Source organism: Monodelphis domestica, chromosome 2 (assembly GCF_027887165.1).
Source record: "Monodelphis domestica isolate mMonDom1 chromosome 2, mMonDom1.pri, whole genome shotgun sequence".
NCBI lineage: Eukaryota > Metazoa > Chordata > Mammalia > Didelphimorphia > Didelphidae > Monodelphis > Monodelphis domestica.
In genome coordinates this window covers 195,420,879-195,446,884 of record NC_077228.1, presented here as the reverse complement: position 1 = coordinate 195,446,884, position 26,006 = coordinate 195,420,879, and the positions used below count along the sequence as shown (strand labels likewise).

Genomic DNA, 26,006 nt, shown 5'->3' with positions numbered 1-26,006 from the left:
GCTAAAAACTTAATTTTACAAATGAGGAAATTGAGGTCTAGAAAGACCAAGTGATTTGCCCAAAACTACGCAGGTATAAGTAACAGAGTTTGGGCTTAAACCAGGGTCCGGTGGCTCCCTCTTGCATCAAGAATCAAATATAAAATCATCTGGTATTTAAAATTCACCACCTGGCCACTTCTGACCCTTCTAATATTTTTACACTTTATTGCCCTCCTGCACCCTGCAATTCAGTGAACCTTTTTTCTGGTCCTCTTGAACAATATGCCATTTCCATATCTTTGCATTGGTTCTCCCTTAACTAAATGTTCTTCCTTCTCACCTCTTCTTAGCTAAAGGGTTTTTCTCAGTTCCTGAAAGCAACTAATACCTCTGCTATGACCTTCCATTTAATCTTTGTAAGGTACTGTCCCTTGAAAGCACTGCCTTTCCTATGGAGCAGTTTGGTGCTAAAAGAAGAATAAAAAGTATTTTTGTATAAATAAAAAAGAAATAAAGCACCTTGTGAAAGATGTAAAGTAGTATTCATTTAATAGATTAAGAGTTTGGTTCCTGAAGACTTTGGTGCCTGAAAATATGGAAATAATTTTGGTTTAATAAAAACCGCTAAATTCTGTGTATAAAGAAGCACAATTTTCAGATGGAAAATAGTTTTCACAGTTTTTGATAAAAAGATCCATTGCAGAAGAGTCAGAAAACAAACTGTGTCATAAATATAAAGGCTTAAATCATCATGTAAAAAATATAAAGTGATGCTTCTTTCATGTGTGAACAATATCATGGTTAATAGAGGCAGGGAAAGAAATTTTTTTATTAAAAACTGATAAAATTCTAGTATAAAGAAGCACAATTATCAGAGGCACTGGCTCTTAAATTGGAATGACTGGACAGGGTGTCATATATGTCATGTTTGTACCTAGCTATCTCCACTATTAGAATGTGAGCTCCATGAGGACAAGAACTATTTTTTGCCTACCCTTGTAAATTTCGGTGCTTAGCACAATATCTGACATGGAGCAAGTATTTAATAAATGTCTATCTGACTGAACAAATGAATAAAATGTAATAAGGGGCTAGAGAGCATACATAGGCTGTTCAGTTAATACAATTCCCACACAGAAGAGACTGAGGAACCTGTTTCCAGAAAAGTATTCTGATGTATAATGGAAGAGGCTACTCCCTGATTTAGCATGTATAGACATTCTGAAAATGATTCTAGTCTATTATCATGTGATAATGAGACAGATTGTTGACTGACCACAGAGCCACAATTGAGTACATTCAAAAGGTACTAACCAACCAAAGCAAAGTGCTCAAGGGAAGAGGCAAGAACTAAACCAAAGATTAAGGTGATAGAAAAAGAGAACTCAGGCTCTACTGGTGCCGTTACCATATGGCCAGGGCCCAACTCTGATATTGCTTCTGTCTCTGTAGTGTCTGTCTATCCCTCTTTTGAGTAAAAGAATATTGAAGCTGGCTTTGATCTTAAATAAGCTTCAAAAGATCAGAATGGGGAACTACCAAAGAAATTTTCTAGCAAGGGCAAAAGTATTGAGCAATCTGTTTAACCCAATATAAATTGAAGGCAGTCCAGAGAGAGCTATCTCTTTTTTTTTTTTTAAGCCCTTACCTTCCATTTTAGAATCAATAAGGTGTAATGGTTCTAAGGCAGAAGAGCAGTAAGGGCTAGGCAATGGTAATTAAATGACTTACAAAGGATCACACAGCTAAGAAGTAACTGAGAACAAACTTGAACCCAGGACTTTCCATCACTAGGACTAGATCTCAATTCACTAAGCCACCAATCTGCCCTTGAGAGCTAGCTCTCTTAATTATTTTTTTTTATTTTTCCCCAATTACATGTAAAAAACAATTTTTAATGTTTGGGTTGTGTGTGTGTGTGTGTGTGTGTGTGTGTGTGTGTGTGTGTGTTCCAGATTTTCTCTCTCTCCATTCCCTTCCTCCTCCCTGAGGTAGTAAGTAATCTGATAAAGATTTTACATGTGCAATCATGTCAAACATTTTCCCATATTGGTCATTTTGTGAAAGAGGAAGAAGAAGAAGAAGAAGAAGAAGAAGAAGAAGAAGAAGAAGAAGAAGAAGAAGAAGAAGAAGAAGAAGAAGAAGAAGAAGAAGAAGAAGAAGAAGAAGAAGAAGAAGAAGAAGAAGAAGAAGAAGAAGAAGAAGAAGAAGAAGAAGAAGAAGAAGAAGAAGAAGAAGAAGAAGAAGAAGAAGAAGAAGAAGAAAGAAGAAAGAAGAAGAGGAGGAGGAGGAGGAGAGAAAGAGGAGAGAAAGGGAAGAAGGAAAGAAAAAAGGAGAGGAAGAAGGGAAGAAACAAAGAAAAAGAGGGTAAAAAAGAAATATGGTATGTTTTGATCTGCATTTAAACTCCTTCAGTTCTTTCTCTGGAAGCAGATGGCATTTTTCCATCATGAATCTGGAATTGTCTTGGATCACTGCTTTCCCAAGAATAGCTAGATCATTCACAGTTGTCAACCAAATAATATTTCTGTTATTGTGACCATGTTCTTCTGGCTTTGCTCACTTCCCTTTGCATCAGTTCATGTAAGTCTTTCCAGACTTTTCTGAAATCCAATGCCTTCCCTCTGCTGATTATTACCAGTTTATCCTGTACATAGTTTGAATGTACAAAGTTGTCAGAGTGTTTCCTTCCCCATTTAATTAGGAACTTCCTGAGAACAAGGACTTTTTATCCTTTTTGTATCCCTAGCACTTAGCATAGTACCCAGTACTGAAGGCACTTAATAAATATGACAGATTGACATACAGTAATTCATCCTTTAATTATGGCAAATTCAGAAATGAACTTGGTAGGGTGAATGCTTTGTAGAAACTGTGTTAAGCTTGAGTCCAGGAACTAAAATTATATAAGGAAAATTGTGCCTCCGGGTGCTGAGGAAAAAAATGTTTTGTAACCTCTATTCTTGTGATATTGGTGCAGTAAATATCTCTTTTAACCAGTAATTGATGTTAATTTATTAAATGAAACTCTAGCACCAATCACTGGTGATCAGTATTGGGGACATTACACCAGAGGGGGGGGGGGGGCTTGAACTGGTGGCATCAGAGAAAAGACATCTTACAGCTTCATAGGAATTTCCCTAGAATACTAAAAGAAAAACATATCCAATTCCACTGTGAAAGGGTGCTTTTACAAAGGAATGACTCCAGAAATATCTGCAAATTAATGACATCCAATTTAGTACTCATTCTGGGGGAAGCTGGGTGGCGCAGTGGATAGAGGACCAGGCCCAAAGAAGAGAGGTCCTGGGTTCAAATTTGACCTCAGATCCTTCCTAGCTGTGTGACCCTGGAAAAGTCACTTAACTAACCCCCATTGCTTACCCTTACCACTCTTCTGCCTTGGAACTAATGCACAATATTGATCCTAAGACAGAAGGGAAAGATTTTTTTTTAATAGTACTCATTCTATCACATCATGCCTGCAAGCCCTTTAAATTGATTCAGCAGAAACAGGAAAGAAAGAGAAAGAAAAAAAGAAATTCTCAGCTTTAGGGATTTATCATCTTTGGCAAAAACTCTGAGTTCTGAGTGACAAGTTCTGGTTCATTGCTTCACAGAGACAGGTCACCACAGAAAGAGAGTCAGAGCTGGGCCCCAGAAGAGGCAATGTATTTCCCCATCCTCTTTGCCAAGGTAAGGGATTAGGAATATGGAATTTCTCACATGCTATCAGCCTCAGTAGGTATGTTGGTTGATTTTGCTGAACAGTTTTTTTTCCTTCATTTTTCATTCAGTATTACAAGGGGCAGCTCACTGGATAGGGGGAGGAGAGAGGGAGATTCAGAAATAAAGGTATTGTCAAAATGAAAACTACAAATAAAAAAGTTTAATGAAGTAAACAATAGAGGATACCAAGGGGTTTTGAGGGCCTTGGTAACCCTGAACACCTAAACCCTGAATGCTGCCCAGCCCTCGCCAATCTGATGGCTCAGCTCTCACTCTGTTGAGAAAAGAATACGACCTCTCCAAACCTTTAGAAATCATTGTTCAACTCAAAAGCCTAAGGTCTCTGGAGGATCAAGGTTGACAAGGGAATGATTAATGAGATTTTGGAACCTGCCAGACCTATACAGTCAATCGCCAATCCTTTCCAGGCTGATTAACAGGTTAGGGCCAACGCCTTTTAGTGAAACAATGTGGTATATCCACCAAAGCCCCTGTAGTACAAACAGAACAGGAATAGCGTGCCCTCACCTAGATCAGGTCAACTCTACCCTCCCTGAGGATTGATTTTTGCTGACACACACACACACACACACACATATGAGCATAACTTCCTCTAGCCCTCCTCAAAAAACTTGACCTCCAAATATATACAAAGACCTTCCAACATAAAGATGTCTTCCAAAATGGACCCTTTCTCCAAAACCAAGTGATCCAACTGGACCCAAAACATGATCTGTGGCCCATCCCCCCCCCAAGGAATCTGAGCTTACTTGTGCCAGAGATGCTCAACCCCAAAATTCTTGATTCATTGTTCCCACCTAGATTTATCCAGGAAAGTCTCCAGAATAAGATTTACAGAATCACAGAATCTGACAGTCAAAAGGGACCGTAGGGGTCATCTACTCATCCTCCCTTTCCCCATAGACAAAAGAAATACCTGCTATAGGACAAATCCAACCTCTTCATAAAGGCTTCCAAGGGAGCAGAAGCTACCACCTCCAGAAGCAGCCCATTCTACTTTGGGATGGCTCTAATTGTTATAACTTTTTTTCTGATATCAAACCTATTATTTAATATATACTTATAATATTTGTGATAAAATTGCTCTTTGCAACTGGCACTCATTGCTCCTGTTTCAGTCCTCTGTAGAGAAATAGATCAAGTCTAAATCCTTGTCCACAAAACACAGAACATAAACAATGAGCATGGGTCTCATGCCCCACTGAGTCATATAGGAATAATTCATATCTAAGTGGATAGCAGGGTTCCCAAATTCTGTGCAGGCACTCAATGTACCATATGGTTATTGAATATAAGAGAGCCTCTGTTTCTACCCATGGGGAAGACCATAGGATTCTCAAGGAGTCCAGTCTCCTCCACCATTTTGGACCTTTGGTGGGGCAAAGATATAAAGTGGGTTAGGGACTTAATCATACCTTTATCATTGGGATGAGACCAACTGAACACCTCACTTCCCCACCTCTCATCCAGGTTGTTGAAATGTTTTAAAAAGAATGAATTTTATGAGAAAGAACAATATCCACATTCAGAGGAAGAACTGTGGGAGTAGAAACCCAGAAGAAAAACAACTGCTTGATCACATGGGTGATGGGGATGTAGACTCTAAATGATCACCCTAGAGCAAATATCAATAATATGGAAATAGGTCTTGATCAATGACACAGGTAAAACCCAGTGGAATTGCATGTTGGCTATGGGAGGGGGTAGGAGGAGGGGAGGGAAAGAACATGGATCATATAACCATGGGAAAATATTCTAAACTAAATAAAATTTTTCAATTCAAAAAATAAAAAGGCAAGGTTTGTGGACAAGAGGCAAAAATATTATGATAAGATATGATGCAAGAAATAACCTAACAATCTTAATGATGAATGTGAATGGGATGAACTAATCTATAAAATAAAAATGTATCAGAATGGGTCATAAAGTAAACTCAAGCAATTTGGTGTTTACAAAAAACATACTTAAAATATAAAGGTTCTTCTATAGTAAAAAAAAATAAAATAGAATAGAATGAATTTGACTGTGTCTCCCATGGGGAGGTCACATCTCTCCTTCCCTTGGGATGATTTTTTCATCATCATCATAATAGCAGCCAACATTTATATAGGGCTTTAGGGTTAGCAAAGAGAAAGCAGAAGGGAATAAGCATTTATTATCATTGACTCCATTGGAGGTTTTCTTGGCAAAGATACTGGAGTCGTTTGTCATTTCCTTCTCCAACTCATTTGACAGGATGAGGAAACTAAGGCAATCAGGGTGCAGTGACTTGCCCAGTGTCTCACAGCTAATAAGTGTCTGAGGCTAAATTTGAACTCAGGAAGAGGAGTCTTCTTGACTCCAGGCCCATTATTCTATCCTGTACACTTCCTATGTGTGAGGCATTATGCTAAGCACATTGTACAATATATATGTATGTATATGTACCTATACATATATAGTTATATCAAATAAAGCACTTATACAGCATAGTCATATTTTATGTGAAATATATAAAATATAATTCTGTTTTATATCACTATATAAATATTTAGCATATCAATAAAAGTTATTTAAAACAAAAAATATCATTGAAAATTAAAGAAAAGAAAGCAGTGTGCCAGGAGTTTATTATATATGTTATATATTATTATAGGTTAACATAATCTATGTGATTATATATTATTTATACATATAATCACCAAAATTCTCACAACAGGTACTATTACTATTATCATTTTACTGATGAGGAAACTGAGGCTAAGAAGGACTTACTCAAGGCCTCAGAGCTAACAAATATTGAAGATGGGATTGGAACTCTGGTCTTCTCCACTCCAAGTCTAGCACTCGATCGCCCACTATGTCTTCTAAACCTAGATATGAAGGTGACAGAATATCACTATGTCTGTGAAGACATAAGGACTCAAGCTACTTCCTCTCTTGCCTCACCCTTCCTTCATACACAGGAATCATGAAGACTCATCTTCCTGAGTTCAAACTTGGCCTCAGACACTTACTAGCTGTGTGACCCTGGGCATGTCACTTATCCCTGTTTACCTCAGTTTCCTCATCTATAAGCACACTCCGTCTAGAGACCCTCCACACATCAGGTTTTGCTTCAATAATTCCTAGCTCTGGGGGCAGCTTGATGGCTCAATAGATTGAGTGCCAGACCTAGATACAGGAGGTCCTAGGTTCAAATCTGGCCTCAGACACTTCCCATCTGTGTGACCCTATATAAGTCATTTAATCCCCTTTGCCTAGCCCTTACCATCTTATTTATCTTACTTACTTATCTTCTGCCTTGGAATCAATACATAGTATTGATTCTAAGATGGAAGAGGGGTTAAAAAAAAAAACCCTAGCCTCATGTTCTGTTAGCATTTCCACACTGTATAGAAAACTCACAGTCAGTCAACTAGCTCCTATTAAGTGCCTACTTTGTGCCAAGCACCATAACAAATGCTAAAAAAAGGTACAAAATACTTTCTGCCCTCAAGAAGCTCACAGTCTAATGAGAGACACATGCAAATAATAATGTACAAACAAGATATATATAGGGATATAATGGAAATAATTTTAGGGGAAAGACTCATCTTAAGATGGAATCAGAAAAGATTTCTTATAGAAGGTGGGATTTTAACTGAGATTTTAAGAAAAGCAGGAAAGTTGAGAAGCAGAGAGAAAGAAGAAATAAATTCCAGGCATTGGGTGCAGCCCATGAAAATGGACAAAGTCTTGTTCAAGAATTACAAGGAGACCATGTATCACTGAATTATGTCCAGTATGGTTGGGAGTATATACCTCCGTTACCCTTTGGGATGCCCAGCTTTGGACCCTTTGCTTATCCTGGTTTAAAGACCAAGACCTTATTCTCCATTTTCCATGACCTCCCATGCATCCAAGACCAAATTCTCAGGTCTCCATTCTCTAAATTCAAGCCTTACTTCCTGCTGAGGGACAAAGGAGGGTAAGACCAGGCAGCCCTTTCCTGATACCTATTTTCCTACTCAGCAATGAAAAAGTCCTGACCTCATCCCAGAGGGCAGGGAGGGGGTGTGCCCAGAGTCTATTTAAGAGCCCATCCTAGGTAGAAGTCAACCCTTGGGTACTCTTAGGTCCTGCCCATTCAGAGCTCCTGAGGTTCACCCAACCACATGCCTCTCTATTGGCTCCGGAGCCAAGAAAGAAAGTAAGACTCTCAGAGTTCTGAGGCATTCTCTGCTTTTCTGCAGTCTCCAGAAAAGGCAACCCACTGACTCCCCAGCTAAGCCAGAGAAGAAGGAAAGACTTCTCACTGCTCTCCAGGCGCCCGGCAAGCCAGAGCCTTCTAGGAAGAAAAGGAGCCACAACTGATTTTCCCAAGACTGAGTCCTGCTTCCCTTCTTTCCAACAACTTGTTTTTGCAAACTAAAACCACTGTTTATTTAAAGGGATCAGAGCTTCCCTGATCTGAAAAGCAGGAACCTCTCAATCCTCTGAGTCATAAATTCATAGAATGACAAAGCTGGAAAGGACTTTAGGAAATAAGAGCATAGAATGTTAGGACTAGAAGAGACTTTAGAGATCGTCTAATCTGACATTCTCATTTTACAGATGAAGAAAGTGAAGCTTCAGCCACCAGGCTGGACCAGCCCAGGGCCAGAGTACGCAGGGGAACTGGATTCTATGATTTCGAGAACAGCAGAAACCTGCCTGGCTTTTAGAACTAGCTGCCATAGTCACCTTCAGAGTGAGCTCATGTTACAGCAAGAAAAACGTGAACTAGACACAAAGGGGAGTTCTGAAAGTCATAGATAGACCAGAAAACACTTAGGACACCTAGATGGCATAGAGCATTCCCAATGGCAGGCCTGGAACCAAAAAGACTCATTTTTCTGAATTCAAATCTGGCCTCAGACACTTATTCGGCGACGCTAGGCAAGTCACTTAACCCTTTTTGCCTCCGTTTCTTCAACTATAAAATATATCATAATTAACACCCACTTCAAAGAGAGGACAGCTAGGTAGCACTATAGATAGAATTCCAGGCTTGGAGTCAGAAGACTCATTTTCTTGGGTTCAAATCTGGCCTTAGACACTTACTAGCTATGTGATCTTAGTCAAGTCACTTTACCCTGTTTATATCAGTTCCCTCATCTGTATTGAGAGCTGGAGAAGGAAATGAAAAATCACTCTAGTATCTTTGCCAAGAAAATCTCAAATGGAGTCATTAAGAGTTGGACATGACTGAACAACAACAGCAAAAAGAGATTACTTGGCAGGAGATAGGGGATGTTTTTTCCCTAGGATAGATTGAATCAACCCAGCTTAGTACTAGAGGCTGATGGGAAGCAGGGGAGGAGGCCAGCTCTCCCTCGATGATTTTATCATACTATGAGATGGCTCTTCCCTCACTCTGCCACCTCCCCTCTAGTCCTAGGAGCCTCTGTTCTGGGAGAGATTCTTCTGGGAGGCTCGTGCTAGCCTGAGGTTCCAAGGTGAATAGCCATCTGCTATAAATTGCATTTGCTTTACCCCAAGCCAGAGGAACCCAGGTAGAGGCTCAGAAGGGGAACTTGTGGAGAAGTTGGCTTCTATTCTTAACACTCTTGTTCTCAAAAAAAGTCTGATGCCAGACCACTGATATGCACTGCCTCACAGAAGTCAGTGAACCCCTCTTTCACTCTCATCCTTCCCCCAATGACTGATCACTTTAAGACATCCTGGGAGTAACTCTCTAGGGAGGAAGTGGGGAAGGTCCTGGATTCTCCAAAAGCTTCCCAGTCCTGTCTTCACTGGAGCTTGGTTCAAAATAAGAGCTATGAGAAGATATGCCCCCCCACCACCACCATGCTTTTGCAGAGGGCTAGAAACCGCAGCTGTGGAACATTTCCTGTAATGTCACATTTTTTAAATATAAGGAGGGGAGGGGAGGGGAGGAAAGAAAAGGGGAAGGGAAGAAAGGGGAGGGGAGGGGAGGGGAAGAGAGCAGAGGAGAAGAGAGGAGAAAGCCCATTCGAGGAAGAGAGTCCTAACCTAGAGCCCTAAACATAGGTGTGCATGCATAATTATGACTCCAACAAGCTGGGATTTGGGTGATAAAGATGTCTGGGTGACTGGTGATAACCACTGGACAGAATCAGTAACACACTGGAATTACATACTGCTGAATCAGAGAAGACTTCATGGAAGAAAATACCTTTTTGCTAGTACTTTCAAGGGCAGAAGAGACTTGACAGGTGAGGAGAGAGCATGAGTGATAATATGTGAATGTCCAAGGTCTCATAGCATATAAGTCTCAGAGGTGGGATTTGAGACTTCCTGACTCCAAATTCAGAATTTTGTCTCTTCAACCACACTACCTTATTATAGTATGAGAATGAGAGCTAGAAGGACCTTATAGACTAATGAATCCAGTTCCCTCACTTTACAGATTTTTATTGTTGTTCAGTCATGTCCAAATCTTCATGATCCCATTTGGGGTCTCTTGGCAAAGATACTGGAGTGGTTTGCCATTACCTTCTCCAGATCCTCATCTGTAATGAGAGCTGGAGACAGATGTGGAAACGAAGGCAAACAGAGTGAAGTGACTTGCCCAGGATCTCACAGCTAGTAAATGTCTAAGGCCAGATTTGAACTCAGGAAGATGAGTCCAGGCTCAGTACTCTATTCTGCACCATCTATCTGACCTTACAGATTTTACAGAAGCCTAATGACTTCTACATGGTGACACAGCTTATAAGTTTCTTTTTTTTTTTTAAACCCTTACCTTCCTTCTTGGAGTCAATACTGGTATTGGCTCCAAGGCAGAAGAGTGGTAAGGGCTAGGCAATGGGGGTCAAGTGACTTGCCCAGGGTCACACAGCTGGGAAGTGTCTGAGGCCAGATTTGAACCTAGGACCTCCCGTCTCTAGACCTGGCTCTCAATCCACTGAGCTACCCAGCTGCCCCCAGCTTATAAATTTCTGATGGGGGCCCTGACTTTCAGTCCAGTAGCCTAACCTCTACACCCTGATGTCTCTCTATTATATGTAATACATGAGGAGGCATCATTCCATTAGGCAGCAATATTTACAGACAAAGCCCTGGAGATCCCCCAGAATAAGAGGCCAATAAAGGTTGAAAAAAGACTATGTATGAGCCTCATCCTAGTTCAGTAATTCCATAATCCCCCATGAATGCCAATTCAAGAAAAGCTGTACCCACAGCAAAAGAGGACTTGCAAAAGAAAGGAAAAAAAACTTTATTTCACAGAAAGAAACAGCTCAGTTGAGCACTGGTTACAAAATACAATCGCTTCCCCTAGCTTCCACCCTAGGAATATACTACTGAAAAAGGGGGTATAGTGAGATGGGGAGAAAGGAGAGGAGAGAAACAATAAGAGTATGGCAGGTCCTATGTTTGCCATCCGGTTTCCAGGGCAAGGACTGGACTTTCCATCCTCCTCCCCATTGACTGCTTGTGCTCTCAGCCTGTCAGGCGAGGGACTTTCTTCTTCTGGAGGGAAGTTTTAGATTTCCCTTTTTCGGGAAGAAACTACCTTCCCATCCACTGACTCCTCCATGTTGATGCGGATTTTGCTGCTGCTGCTGCTGCTGCTACCACCACCTCCACTAAGGGAGCCTATAGGAAAATGAGAGAGAGAAAGAATGAGAGAAAGAGAAAAGCAGGAAAGCCCATCTTTCTTCCGATTCAGGCCAGCAGGCCAGGTCTTTGGTCAGATCTGAGAGAACAGGAAGGCTCTGAGAGCATCCCTGATATGAAACCATTCATTTGTTCACCAAACATTATTTAGAACCTACCCTATATAGATATTTGGCAAGGGACTGAGGGAAATTCAGATAAGGCTGAAACTCTGCCTTTAGTCATTCCTAAATCTATACATAGGTATAGATGGGATAAAAGGGATGGGATAAACAGATGTCTTGAGAGGTGGGCCATTAAAAAAAAAAGAATGTGTCTTCTGCATACAATTTTTGAGGTGGAGAACTTAGTTGTTACACATTTACTAGCACACCATTGGAACAGGTGCTTAACTTTTTTGCATCATAGACTAAAGTCTGGTGAAGCATAGGAGGCCCTTCTCAGAATAATGTTTTTTTTAATCATAAAATAAAATACAGAGGATTATAAAAACCCATCATATTGAAATACAGTTATCAAATTATCCAACAGAGTCAAGGAACCCAGGTTAAGAGTTCCTGATCTTGATGTCTAACTAGGAAAGAAACATAGAGTGAGACTTTCATTTCTTTAGTACTGGAAGATCTTCCCTTCTCACTAATAATCATCTAGCCGTACTCCTCTCATTTCAGCCCAGCACCTCTCACTGTATATGCTATTAGCTTAATAATTGTTCAATAAATGAATGAACAACATCTCTCAGTTGGAGAAAAAGGGCATGAATAAATGAGGGAATGAATGAACAATGTCTCTCACTTGGAGAAGGGGGGAACAGAAGGAGAAATAGAAGTCTATTAGAGAAGAAAATATAGATCATAGGAGATATAATGAATAGACATAAAGATGCCTCCAATGTTCTGCCTCTCAGACTTCTAATAAAGAATCCATAGCCATTTCCACATTTCCCCAAACCTCATCCAGCCCTTGCTCAAGCGAGTCAGGTCAGATTCCTTTACCTTCTCTGGTACTGAAGCCAACCATCCTGGAAAAGAGGAAAGGGGAAGATTTTATTCAATATAACCTATATTATGAACTGCTCACTATGAGCAAAGCCCTATGTGAGATCCCCTGGGATAAAGTTCAGTATAGTCACTTTCAGGATGACATACTATATTCTTTTTCTGTGAAGTGCCTAATTCAAGTATTATTGATCCCATTTTATGGATATGTAAATTGAGGTTCAGACTCATTAAATGATTTATAGATTCATAAGATTTGGAACTCCAAGGGATAATAGAGATCATTTAATCCAATTCTCCAATTTCATAGTTGAGGAATCAGAGGCACAGAGAGATTAAATACTTTTCACACAATCAAAAAGCTAGTATATGTTAGAGTCAAGATTCAAATCCATCAATTGGTGATGAGGACAAGTGGTCATGTCCTACTTACTGAGGTCTACATGGGCAAGAGCAGAGTAAAAGGCATTCCAAACCTTGAGGAAACTTAAACGGCCCAGTGGATAGAGTGCAGATCTTAGAGTGAGGAAAACCTGACTTCAAACCCTGCCCTCAGACACACTAGCCCTGTGGTCCTAGGCAAGTAATCTACTTCTCTGGGCCTCAGTTTCCTCATTTACAAAATGAATGAATGGGGCTTTGATGGCCTTAAAGGTCCCTTCTTACTCTAAGTCTATGACTATATGTCTTCATTTCCAATCAGTATGGTGCAGTGTGAAATCGATTGGATATGGAGTCAGAAGAAATCTGATCCAGTCCTGGATCTGCCCCATAAGGTATTTTCTTGCTCCTGCCCACAGTTTCCTCATCTGTAAATTGAAAGAGTTGGCCAAATCTTTTCAAGTTCCAGTGCCTTAAGGTCCTAAAAGTCTTCTCTCCAAAAGAGCTGGGACCATCCAAACCAGTTCCCTCAATTTAGGCAACTCTCTAGATGGGATTCTCACCCCCCTCCCCTCTGACCTCCCCCCTTGAAGAAAAAACCAGCACCCCACTGATGGTTCTACCAGGAGTATAGCCCTTTGCCTACTTTGAGTCCTGGCCCTCCAGCAGGTTACGGTATGTGGCGATCTCCTGCTCCAGTCGGGTCTTGATGTCCAGCAGCATCTGGTACTGCTGGTTCTGACATTCCATCTCATTCCGGAGATCACTCAGCTGGGCCTCGAGGTTGCTGATCAGCCCTTGGATCTGCTGCAGCTGGGTGGCATAGCGGCACTCTGTCTCTGCCAAGGAGCTCTCCAGCCCTGCTTTCTGATGAAGCAAAGGAGAGGAAAGCATGAAAAGGGCCCGACTGGGCAACAGGGATGCAGACAAGAGGGAGCTTGGGGAAAGGAGGGGAGGGGGGTGCCTACCATGCTGAGCTGAGACTGTAGTTCGATCTCCAGCCCCTGGAGCGTGCGTCTCAGGTCAGTGATCTCAGTCTTGCTGGTCTGGATCATTTCTGTACTGGAAGCCACCTCTTTGTTCAGTTCTTCAGTCTGCAAGAATCCCCCAAAGATGAATAAGCCCCATCCCAAAGGTGGCTGCCTGAGGCAATCTGTTCCCAAAAGACCACCAAGAAGCACTGACGGTCTCAAGGAGGGGGTCTTGCATATGGATTCACCTTGCTAAAGAACCAGGCCTCAGCTTCTCGACGATTCTTATCCGCAATGGCTTCATATTGCTCTCGCATCTCAGAAAGCACTCTGGTCAGGTCTACCCCTGGGGCTGCATCCATCTCCACATTGACCTGACCCACCAGCTGGTTCTGGTATTCTTTCATTTCCTGGAGGGATGGAAAGAAGGATTCAGTGGGCATCATGCTTCTAGCCCTGGGGATTAGGAATAGGGAAAGGGAGAATGGATTCTTGGGGCAGCTCGCCCTATCATTCAGGTACTGGGAGAGAATGTGTTTCTTCCCTCAGAGACAGGGAAGGGGACCAATAGTGGAAGTCTGTAGAGAGGGAAACTGAAACATAGCTGTTTACTCAAGGTTATTTCCCAGTTCAGTGACCTCATTCCCCATTTATATCTGAGCAGGTCTAGGTATAAATGTTCTGCTTGGACCTAAGAGAACCCTGGCCACCCAAATCTCTCTGTGTGGCCACATTCCTGAAGAGCTGAGCTCTTCCTCCAGGCTGTGGTTGTTGCCAAGAAACACAGCCTGGTTGTGTGAAATGGGACCATTCAGAAAGCATCCTGCTGTCCTGGAGACCATCTCCTGGAGCCCTCGTTTGCAGTACTGCACAAAGTGGGAAAGGCTGGGTTAAAGGTCTACTGTTCAAATCCTAGTTGTCCCAATTTCTACATATGTGACTTTGGGCAAGTTGGCCGAAGGATCGCTAATTCTAAATTCTCTCCCAACTCTAAATCCAAATCCATGCTCCTATAGGGTGAAGGATTAATTGGCCCTAGTCCATTCTTCTGTCTCTTCCTCTCACCTCTTCATGGTTCTTCTTGAGATAGGCCAGCTCCTCATTCAGACCCTCAATCTGCATCTCCAAGTCTGCCTTGGAAAGGGTCAATTCATCCAGCACCCTGCGCAGGCCATTGATGTCAGCCTCCACACTCTGACGTAGGGCCAACTCATTCTCATACCTAAGAGATTAGAAAAGGTTCAGAACAGGGAAGAATGGTGGAGCTATATTTCTTGGCATGGAGGGAAGGGAAAGGGAGGATAGGGAAGAGAAGGAGGAAGGAAGGAGGGAAAGAATAAGGGGGGAAAGGAGGGAAAGAAGGGAGAAAGGAAAGAAGGGAGGGAAAGAGGGAAGGAGGGAGAGGGAAGGGAAGGAGGAAGATAGAAGGGAAAGGAAAAGGGAGGAAGGAAGAGAAGGAGGAAGGAAGGGAAGAAGGGAGGAAGAGAAGGGAAGGAAAGAGGAGGGGAGGGAAAGAGGGGGAAGGAGAAAAAAGAGAGAGAGACAGAGGAAGGGAGGAAGAAGAGGAGGAGCTTACTTGATTCTGAAGTCATCAGCAGCAAGTCGGGCATTGTCAATCTCCAGAATGACCCGAGAATTGTCAATAGTGGCTGCCAGGATCTAGAAAGAGGAGAGACTTGAAACTGTCCAGAGATCCCATCTGTACCCTTTGAGGCCCTCCCACCTCCCTGGCCCAGGCAGCTCTCTTATTAGACACTGCTCCTGCAGGCTGAGTCTGTCCAGAAGGGCCTTCAGAATCTAGTTTTAATCCCTTCAAGCTCACTACATAGTAACCCTGCACAGACCCTTCAGACAAGGCCCAGAAGCAGGCACACACACACACCTCTCACTCCCCGAAACTATGCACGTAGGAATTTAAGGGAGATAAAACTGCTGTCAGGAATCCTCAGCTGAGTCAGGAAAGGTGTCTGCTAGGAGGCTATAGAGCCAGGAGTTTAAACCTGGTGGCAGGGGGAGGAGAAGACCTGACAAGAAGCAGAGCTCTTCATTCTCTTCTTGCTATCTCCCTTTTCAATCTACACCACCTACAGAATGCCAGGATGTCGGTGATGGATAGGACCTTAGAGATTACCTAGGGCAGAGGTTCTTAACCTTTTGGGCATCATGGCTTGCCCTCCTTGGGCAGCCTGGACTTCGCAGAATAATGTTTTTAAAGTTGTAAAATAAAAATGCCTAAGACTGCAAAGGAAAACAATTGGATTAAACTAAAATGGAACTTTCCCCCAAGTTCTTATATCCACCTTTCCTCAGAGCCCAGGTTAAGAACCCCTGATCTAATGCAGCTTCCCCATCTGAGATGTAGCATAGCATAATAGGCTTAAAGTCAGAAGGCCTGTCTTCAAATAATGGTGTGTAAGGATGGGCAAGTAACTGTCAGAGCCTGACTTTCCTCATCTGTGGAATGGAGCTATTATTTATGCTACCAAACTCAAAAGCATTCTGCAAGCTTTAAAAAACATTCTGGGGGATGGGGAGGGAGGTAGCAAGGTGGCTCATGCTTGGAGACAAAGCCATGCTTGGAGACAGGGTTCAAATCTATCCTCTGACACATCCTAGCTGTGTGACCCTGGGCAAGTCACTTAACCCCAAGTACCTAGCCCTCACCAATTTTCTGCCTTGGAACCAATATTTAGTACTGATTCTAAGGCAGAAGGTAAGGATTTAGAAGGAAAAAAAACACTCTAGGAAGGGGATCCTGCTCCTTCCAGGTAGAACCAGGAACATCCTCATACCCTGAGGAATTAGCACAATGCCTGCCACAAAGTAGTACTTAATCAATGTTTATTTCCTGGAGGACTGAGTGGAAACCAGGTCATTCTGTTAGCAGTTGCCACAGGTCATGATTTCACTCCATTTCCCTTTGGCTCCATTTATGTGCCTACCGATCACCCCCTGCTTTAAGAAAAGTAACCAGCAGAACCAAAGCACCCTGTTGCAGAGAATGGCCAGACGGAAAGCTTGCTTGCAGGGGCCCACATTCTAACTGTGCTCTCAGCCACCACAAGGAATGAATGGAATGCCCTGGATGTTCCCATGCTGCCAATCAAAGCAAGTCTCCTAGTTCTTGCCAGCCGATAAGCGGCTCCCATGCTTCAAGACTCCTGATTGCAAGTTCGAGTACAATACAATCATTGTCAGAGCATAAAACAATTACCTTCTGTCAGCAGGAACTCTAAAGGCAGAAATAGGTATGGTTCAAGCAGTCACCTGCTTGAATGTCTTCTCTGTCTAGCTCAAGGTCTTACCTTATCCCGGAGCTCTTCAATGACCTTGTAATAGTGGCTATAATCCCGCTCAGGGCTCGTGGGACTTTGCTTCAGATGCCAGTCCCGGATCTTGACCTCCAGGTCAGTGTTGGCCTCCTCCAGAGCCCGTACTTTGTCCAGGTAGGATGCCAGGCGGTCATTGAGGTTTTGCATGGTGATTTTCTCATTGCCGGTCAGGAGGCCACCATCTCCACCACCCAAATCAAAGCCACCACCAAAGCCTCCCCCATATCCACCGCAGACTCCCCCACTGAATCCACCACCAGTCCCTCCACCAAAGCCATAACTCATCCCACCACCGTAGCCCCCCACAGACCCAGAGGAGACGAACCTAGCTGAGGAGGCAGAAATCCGACCACCACCACCTCCGTGGAGACTTCCTCCTCCATAGCCCCCACCAGCCAGGAGAGAGGTCCCCCGAATGGAGCCGCCACCAAAGCCACCCCCATAGGTAGAAGAGGAGCTCTGAACAAAGGTAGTGCTCATGGCTGCAGTAGCCCCTGGCCTTGGCAATCGGGAGTTATGGCGCGTCAGGGATAACCAGAGAGAAGTCTCTCTTTCCCCTAAGCGGGAGCTCTTTTTATACTAATTCCTTTGGGTGCTGGGTGACCGCGCCCCCAGTTCCTCACCACCCAGATTCTCCTCCCCCCCAAAGAGAAGCCAACTCAGCTATCATTCCTCACACACACAGCTGCCCATACATCTCAAGGAGGGCTGTGGGGTTGGGCTGTTGTGTTTGTGTGTGTATATGTTCTGTGTATGGTTTTTTTTCTAATTCAACAAAAGAGGTGATTCAGAATTAATGATATTTTGCCAGAGGGTATGGTTTTAACATTTGGATTACAGTCTTAACTCCACACTCTTAAAAGGAGAGAGAGAGAGAGAGAGGAGAACATTGCCACTCCCACAGCTTCAGGATGGCTTTGCCCAGATAAAGATTATTAGGATCACTTGGGCACAGGCTGTTCATTGTGTACAGTTTCTCTCTGATGCCCACTCCATCCCAGGAGCCTCCATCCCTCAGCACCATTTTGGTTTCTGGGTCTAGTTTACAGCAATGTTTGCATCTTCTCCATTGTTTGACCCAACTTCATGACGTTCCAGTCTCCATTTCTCTCTGTTGATCCTTGGAGAAACCAGTCCAAAGAACAACAATTGCTGAGCCAACACAGAAGGACATTTTCATCCTGAAGAGGGAGATGGGAAGGGAAAAGGCTATAAGTACCGTGGCACCAAAAAGTCTCACTTCAGAACCGATCTCTAAGCATTTATTAAGTGCCCACTACGTGTCAGAGCCATGCTAGTCAACGGGGAGACAGAGACGATAATAATAAATTCACATCTCCTACATCTCTGGCCAAAATTCGGCGCCCTCTCATTTTCTTCATCCAGCTTCCAGAATGTAAAGAGCAAAGCTGCCAGGCCATGGAGCAGAACGGGGTCCAAAAGCTCCCAGCTTTGCTTTGCCAACATCATCTCTCACTCCTTCCCCAACCCCGCTCTGACACTGGTATTCCAGGTGATGTAGAACAGCCTCCAGGCTGACAAGGGGCTGATTGAGTACCTGCCACCTGCCAACTAAACATATCTCTGAACTCTGCTTGCTTTGGGGACAGGTTGAGGCAAACCACCCATAGATAACATTGGGGCTTGTTCCAGAAAGCCCCTGCCTCCCTCCGCCTGCCCCCCCCAGGCATGTCCCTACCAACTAGGCTCAGCTTAACCCCTACTTGCTCCTTAAGAGCTGAAAGTCTTGGAAAGTATCCCAACACAGAAGTACCTATTTGGGGGAATATGGTAGAAGGAAATTTGATGGAATTTCTCAGCCTCCAGAACATTATCATCTCTCTGGTCTTAGAGTCAGAAAGACCTGAACTCAAATCCTGCTTCAGACTCTTGTCACTTTGGGCAAGGTATCAAAATTCTCTCACCCTCAGTTTCTTCATCTATAAAATGGGATAACAATAGTACCTACTATAGGATTCTTGTGAGAATCACACAAGATAAGTGCTTCACAAACCTTAAAGTTCTATATAAATGCTATTACTATTTTTAAAAATCCTTTCCTTCTGTCTTGGAATCAATTCCAAGTATCAGTTCTAAGGAAGAAGAGCTTTAAGGGTTGGGGAGGGGCACTAAGGGACTTGCCCAGGGTCATACAGCTAGAAAGTGTCTGAGGCCAGATTTGAACCAGGTGCTCCCATCTCCAGACTTGGTACTCTTTCAGCCAAGTCTCCTAGCTGCCCCTTTTGTTATCATTACTCCTGAAATCTATGATCTTTCACTGGCTCTGGCATATTCTTTAAGCCACCCACTGACTTTTTTGTTTGTTTGTTTCTCATCTCTTCTTCAGCTGCTCAGAGGGCTGCTAATAGAGCCAGGAGCAGCAGGAGTGTCTTCCATAAGTCTAAACTCACCTGGGATGCCTAGATGCTGGAACACCGGGATCTTGAAATGCAGGGATATAGGGGTAGCATGCAGGTACGTCGGTCAGAAGGTTTGATTTTCAGCTTTCAGATATCAAGTACAAGACAAGCCTAGCAGCTGAGAATAATCACTCATCAGGGGCCACTCAGATGGGCCAGCTCAGGGAAGCAATCAGGAGATCAAAAAAGACTTATTAAGCACTTGCTGTATGCCAAGGACTGTGTCAAGCACTAAGGCTACGGAGTAAGGTGTATTGGTCAAGAGCAAAATTAAAATCACATTGCCTAGGGCAGCTGGGGGGCTTAGAGGCTAGAGAGCCAGATCTAGAGCCTGGAGGACTTGGGTTCAAATCTGGACTCAGATACTTCCTAGCTGTGTCATCTGCCTACATCACTTAAGCCCACTGCCTAGCCCTTATCACTCTTCTGCTGTAGAACAATGATTATAAGACAGAAGGTAAGGGTTTTAAAACAAATAAATTAATGAATAAATGAAATCATCTTGCCTTGTAGTAAGTTACCTGGACATAAGATCATAGCTCTAGTGGTTGGAAGGAAACTTAGAGAAACCTAAGCCCAAACTCCCCTCGTTTTACAGAGAGAGAAACTGAGGCCCAAGAATATTAAGGGCCTGGCCCAAAGTCAAGCATATTCTAAGTGCCAAAGGCAGCATATGCACCCTCGTTCTCTTAAATACAAAATAAGTGTTCTTAGAGGATATCAAACTGTTAATATGCTGCATTGCACACACACATACCAATACATACATACACACAAACACGCAGTAGAATGCAAACTTCCTGAGGGGAGAGACTTTCCTTTTTCAGTTTGTTATCCACAGCACCTGGTCGATAGGTACTATTTAATAAATGTTTGTTCAACGGAACGAAATCCTAAAGGATCTCATGATAGAAAAGGACAAACACTCGGAGGGGTGACAGTTAGGTAGTGAATCCCACCCCCCCTGCCCAGGACACCACCACCGTCCCCAGGGGGCTCCCAGGACTCCCCTCTCCGTTGTCCCCTCCATCTGGGTCCGGATTCCAGCGTCGGGAAGAAAAGAAAAGGGATGATCGGGCTCTTCCCTCAGCCCGGGTTTGCTCTGGGTTTTTCCTTTCCTGGCTCGGGGAGAGCCAGACAGTGGCATATTGTAAGTGAGAGGGTGGCAGGGTAGTGTCTCTTCTAGGGAAAGAAAAATAGCCTAACTCAGTATCAGCCAGAGCTCATTAAAGCTTCCACAGACATTACAGGACCAACCACTATTACACTCCCGTCTGTCTCTCTCTGGGCCCCAGGGGAAGTATGACTGGACCCCTGCCAGCCTCTTTTTTCTCTGCACCCCTCCGTTTTCCTCAAACCTATCTCCCCTCTCAGACCGAGGAGACCCTCTACGGGGACACAAGGGAGCCTGGCCCCGCCCCCATCCAGAGATGCTGGTCTCCTTAAAAGGCGGTTGCTTTGTGCTGATGGGGGGGGGGGCTGGAGATTAACGCTTGGGGGGGGGGGAAGGTGCCTTTTCAAGAATGACTTTAAAGATAGAGAGATTTATTCAGGTTGAATGGGCGGGAGGTGGAGGACCAACTGCTTCCCTGAACAGAGAAAAGTTCAAGAATTTTCTATTCTAAAGGGATGGGCTCTCCGTGGCTTGGAGAGCAAAGGTGGGGAGGGGGATGAACATGGGGGGCAATCAAGGGAGAATAGGGAACATAACAGGTGCCTTTGGGTCTGGGGGCTTCAACATAAGCATACATCCTTTATGGCATCCTGATCATAAAGGTGGGGAGGTTACCATCTTGAGAAACCTAATGATGTTTGAGATGCAAACTTGGGCTATCCCGGAGACCCTTATCATTAAGCCAAAGGCCAAGGATCCTTTGTTTACTCAGCCACCTCTTAGAGCACACTAGGCTGGCTTTGTTTCTGCTGCCCAGCAGGTACAAAGTTCTTTGACCTGGGGTGTCTCTAGGAATTTGGGATATACTAGGAGGGAACCTGGTGCCCACCACATGTGCCATAGGTCCAGGTGAGGCTCTCTGACTAGGGATGGGGGCCAGAGCCAGCTCAAACCCGCAGCAGGGAGCCCAATTTTCAGTGTGATTATTTATAGTGTAAATTTTATACTCAGAAATCAGCCAACTGGGGGCAGCTGGGTGGTTCGGTGGATTGAGAGCCAGGCACAAAGATGGAAAGTCCTGGGTTCAAATGTGACCTCAGACACTTCCTAGCTAATGATCCTGGGCAAGTCACTTAAACCCAACTGCCTAGTCCTTACCACTCTTTCTGTCTTGGAACCAAGGTTCTAAGTGTCCATTCTATGACAGAAGGCAAGAGCTGCTATCCTTAATGGATTTTGTTTCTTTTAAGTTTTGAAATAGGATTTAAACTCCATGTAAACATTTGTTTGTTTTTAAATTCTTCAACAGACCTGTTTTGAGGATAAATTTTACGACTTGCTGTTGTCAGAGGAGGTGGCATTTTCACCTTCACCATAATAAAATAGAAATGTGTGTGGGGAAAAAAAATCAGCAAACCTGCACCAAAACAAGTTTTTTGATTGTCTATATTTAAGAAAGTAAGAAAATGTTAATATTACAGAATAAGCTTAAGGATATTAATACTTTTTTTTCTTCTGAGAGTCTGTAGTTAAATATTAACCAACACACACACCTAAGTGGGACACTCCTCCAAAGACTAGAATATGGATACAATCAAGCTTCCTTTGGTCCCAGGAAGGCTCCAGCCCCAGACCCTTTCCTAGCTGCTATGCAGATGACCCTTTCCATGGCAGACACAGGGCATCCCTGGAAAGCCCTCCGGAAGTCTGCTGCCTGATTAAAACCAAGCAGACCCCCTTCCCTCAGTCTGTCTGGCAGAAATCACTTCCCAGAAGGGTCTTTGGCTTTGGCTCTTGCTGCTGCCTTTGAGGCTGCCGTTTCTATCCCAGGTCCCACCACACTCCAAAGCTGACTCATCTCCTACAGATTAAAGGTAACTCTGTAAATCTGAGCCCACTGTGGAGAGACAGACAGACAGACAGATAGACAGACAGACAGACAGACAGACAGAGAGAGACAGAGAGAGAGAGAGAGAGAGAGAGAGAGAGAGAGAGAGAGAGAGAGAGAGAGAGAGAGAGAGAGAGAGAGAGAGCTGTCTTTCTCCAGCCCTGGAGAGCTGTTTCCCAGTCCTCTGCCCTGCCTCTGTGTACCCAAACCACTCCCCTGGAGCTACATACCAGAAGGGGTGAGGGGAAGGTTTTTTTTTTTTTGTTATCCTAGCCTCCAGCCAGGTTTTCCAGGGACAAGGAACTGACCAATCAGAATCAAGCCCTAGCAGCCTAAAGAGTGGCATCTTGCCTGGCTCAAGGCCTAGAATGGGGGCCCAGAGTCTTTCTGATAATGTATCTAGAAAGGATGAGAGGACAGTGGGGAAAGAGAAGAAGGGAGAATAGAGAGTCAGAGGAAGGACTCCTAGACTGAAACTGTCTCAGGACATGGGGGGGGGGGGGATCTAGAAGGATTCAATTTCTAGATCTCAGAAAGGATGGCTGATCAGTTAATTAGCTGGTTGGTTGCTCGCTGGCTGGTTTTCTAAACAGCACCCACAGGGAGCTTGAGGCTCCCTTAATCCCTCTCTTTGCTTTCTCCCCACCCATCATTGTCCTCTCCAGAGCCAAAGAGGCAGTTGGCCTGCACCTTGCAAATGGGGAAAATGTCTTCTTTTATTCACCCTTAATTGGTATCATTTGGCAATTCAGTTTAAACTGTGGCTGCACCAATGGGGGTACTTTGTACCAGGAAGTTGGTATTTCATTATTCCTCACTGGCATTAGGCCCAGACCTCAGCCTGGGGGCCTAGGAGGGAGGTTAGATTATGAGGAAAGCAGCTGGGTTGCACTAGGGGTACTGAGTTGAAAGCCTAGCTAGGAGACTGAGGTTAAAAATGCCATGGATCCTAGTTCTCCCTAATTCAAAAGGACCATCCATTGCCAATTTGTTGGGACCAAGCTACCAGCATTTTCCCCAAATTTGCTGAACCCAACCTCTACCCTTAATTAAGTGTTGCTCATGCTTGCAGCTGCCCAGGGAACCCCACAAACAAGGGTGGTGGTAGAGAACAAGGGAAAACAGGACACTTTTTTAATCTTCCTTTTTACAAAGGCATTTCTTTTTTTTTTTAACTCTTACTTTCTATTTTAGTAGCAACTCTAAGACAGAAGGGCTAGGCAACTGCAGTTAAGTGACCTGTCCAAGGTCACACAGCTACTAGGAAGTGTCCACGTTCAAATTTGAACCCAGGTCCTCTTGACTCCAGGTCTGGCACTGTGCTACTTAACTGCCTCAAAGGCATACTTTTTTATGCCTCAAAATTCTCTTCTTCATGGCACTACCTCCAAAGAACAATAACACACAAGAGCAACATTTTCAAATCTGACCTCAGGTTTGCAAGCCCCTCTATTCCCTCCAGCCTGTTTTGCTTGGCCACAAACCTCAAAATTCCATAGGGACCTTTGTTGCCTTCCTTATCCCCCTAATCTAGTATGCTGGCCTAATTTCCTCTTTTCTCTCCTTCACACCCAGAACACAATCAACTGCCAAGTTTGGTCAGCTCTACATCCAAAAACTCTCTCCTCCCTCCCCCTCCTAGTGCCTTCCCCTCTAAGACTACCTTCCACTGACTCTGAATGCATCTTTACATATATAGTTAGTTGCATGTCTTCCCTATGGGGGCAGGAACTATTTTTGCCTCTCTTTGTATACCCAAGGCTTAAAAATAGTGGGTGCTTTATAAATGCTTTTGGATTGTCTAGCTTTTCTCAAAACCACCCTGCGTGTTCTGGCCTTCATCACCTCTCTTCCGGCAGTCTCCAGATGGGTTTCTCTCGTCTCTAATCCCTCCTCCACAGAGTTGCCAAAATAATTTTTTCCTAAAGCCCAGGTCAAACTATGCCATTCTTTTGGTCAAGAAATTTCAATCGCTCCTTATTAACTCTAGGATAAAATACAAACTCGATAGCCTGGCATTTAAAGCCCTTTTCAGCCTGCCTCCAGCCTTTCCTTCCCAGATCTAGCTCACATGGTTCCCTTGTTATGCACCCACTGGACAGACTCATTCTCTGAACTCACCTATTCTGTATCTTATCTCCTATCTCCTATCTCAGCAGGTGCCTTTGTACTGTTGATCCCAATACCCTAGATGCACTCCCTCCTCATTTCCATTTCCTCAAATTCTGAACTTTATTGTAAGCTCTGCTGACATGCCATCTTCTATCAGAAGCCTTTCCTCACCCTCCCTAAAAACTACTCAACCCCTCCTCAAATGATCTTATATGTATTTCTCTTTTTGCATATTATCCCATAGAAAATACTTACAGTAGAACACTTGGGGCAGGAACTTTTTTTCCTTTTTCTCTGTAACCTCAGCCTACATAAGGCAACAGTGCAATGAATAAAGGGAACCCACAGGACCATTAAGTTCAAATCCAGCCTTTGGTGGCAACTCAGTGGTGCAATGAATAGAGTCCTGGGCCAGGAATCAGGAAAACTCATCATCCCCATTTCAAATCCAGTCTCAGACATTAGCTACGTGACCCCAAAAAAGTCGCTTAGCCCTGTCTGCCTCAGTTTCCTTGTCAAATGAACTGGGGAAGAAAATAGCAAACCACTCCAGTATCTTTGCCAAGAAAACTCCAAAAGGGATCGTGAAGAATTGGACACTACTGAAACAACTGAACAAACAAAAGTGGGCACATAATTTAATCTCAGTGGCCTCGGGAACTCTCTTAGGCTGAGTTATGGACAAATTTCAAACTTTCACCAGTGAAGGGAGTTTCAACACTGGGAGTTTTCAGAGGAAATCATATGCGAGACAAAAGAAATCCATAGGATCAAGTATCAACGTGCCTTGCACTTAATGCTTATTTAATTCAATTTGTCAGGCCCTACAGACCATCTTTATGGGGTATTGTTTTTTAAGCAAAAAAAGAATATGAACAATCGGGGGTAATGGGCAGGAGGAACAGGAGCAGGACGCTAGCTCTATGGCAGGAACAGTACCAATATGCTAAAGAAAGTATTCACAAGTCTGATGGCAGAGGACAAGCAATATACCTAAAGGATTCCTTTTTGTGCCTGGCTCAGGACACAGGAATGGGAAGATCTTAGAGATCTCCATAGAAATCACTCCTAATCCCAGGAACCATGAACACTACTGAAAGAAAAGAGGCAAAAACAAAATGAAGAAAAGAGAAGGAAGGAGGAAAGAAAAGAAGAGAGAAAGGAAAAGTAAATAAAGAGGGAGAAAAGTGAAGGGAGAAGGTTGAGGGAGGAAGAAGGGTAAGAAGGGAAGAGAAAAAAGGAAGAAGACTGAGGGAAAGGGAAAGGGGAAAAGTGGAAGAGAAAGAAAAGAGGAGTAAGAAGGAAGGAGGGAGAAGAGAAAAAGGAGACAGCTTAAAAGAGGGCAAAGGGTAAAAGAGGGAGGAAGAAAGTCAGAGAAAGAGAAGAAAAACATTTTGAAAGGAGTTAAAGCAAGGCCCATCCCTATGGGTTCAAATAAACTAAACCAAACATA

At 43.6% G+C, this 26,006-nt stretch overlaps 1 protein-coding gene across 1 annotated transcript; it reads right to left on the bottom strand.

Annotated features, from left to right (window-relative positions):
• Positions 1 to 10,912: 10,912 nt before the first annotated feature.
• On the bottom strand, positions 10,913 to 17,582 carry LOC100619044 (keratin, type I cytoskeletal 15). The gene is made up of 8 exons (XM_003340245.4): positions 16,993 to 17,582; positions 15,264 to 15,346; positions 14,753 to 14,909; positions 13,936 to 14,097; positions 13,685 to 13,810; positions 13,363 to 13,583; positions 12,333 to 12,358; positions 10,913 to 11,316 (listed from the first exon to the last, which is right to left on the bottom strand). The coding sequence occupies exons 1-8, from the start codon at positions 17,497 to 17,499 to the stop codon at positions 11,204 to 11,206; spliced, it is 1,395 nt and encodes a 464-aa protein (XP_003340293.2). The 5' UTR covers positions 17,500 to 17,582; the 3' UTR covers positions 10,913 to 11,203.
• Positions 17,583 to 26,006: the final 8,424 nt, after the last annotated feature.

Bases quoted from the DNA above. Each gene is read 5' to 3' on its own strand.
- LOC100619044 (XM_003340245.4), bottom strand. From the start codon at position 17,499: ATGAGCACTACCTTTGTTCAGAGCTCCTCTTCTACCTATGGGGGTGGC. The intron at 14,098-14,752 runs GTGAGAGGAAGA...CCATCCCTCCAG, and splicing joins TCAAGAAGAACCATGAAGAG to GAAATGAAAGAATACCAGAA. The intron at 13,584-13,684 runs GTAGGCACCCCC...TTGCTTCATCAG, and splicing joins TACAGTCTCAGCTCAGCATG to AAAGCAGGGCTGGAGAGCTC.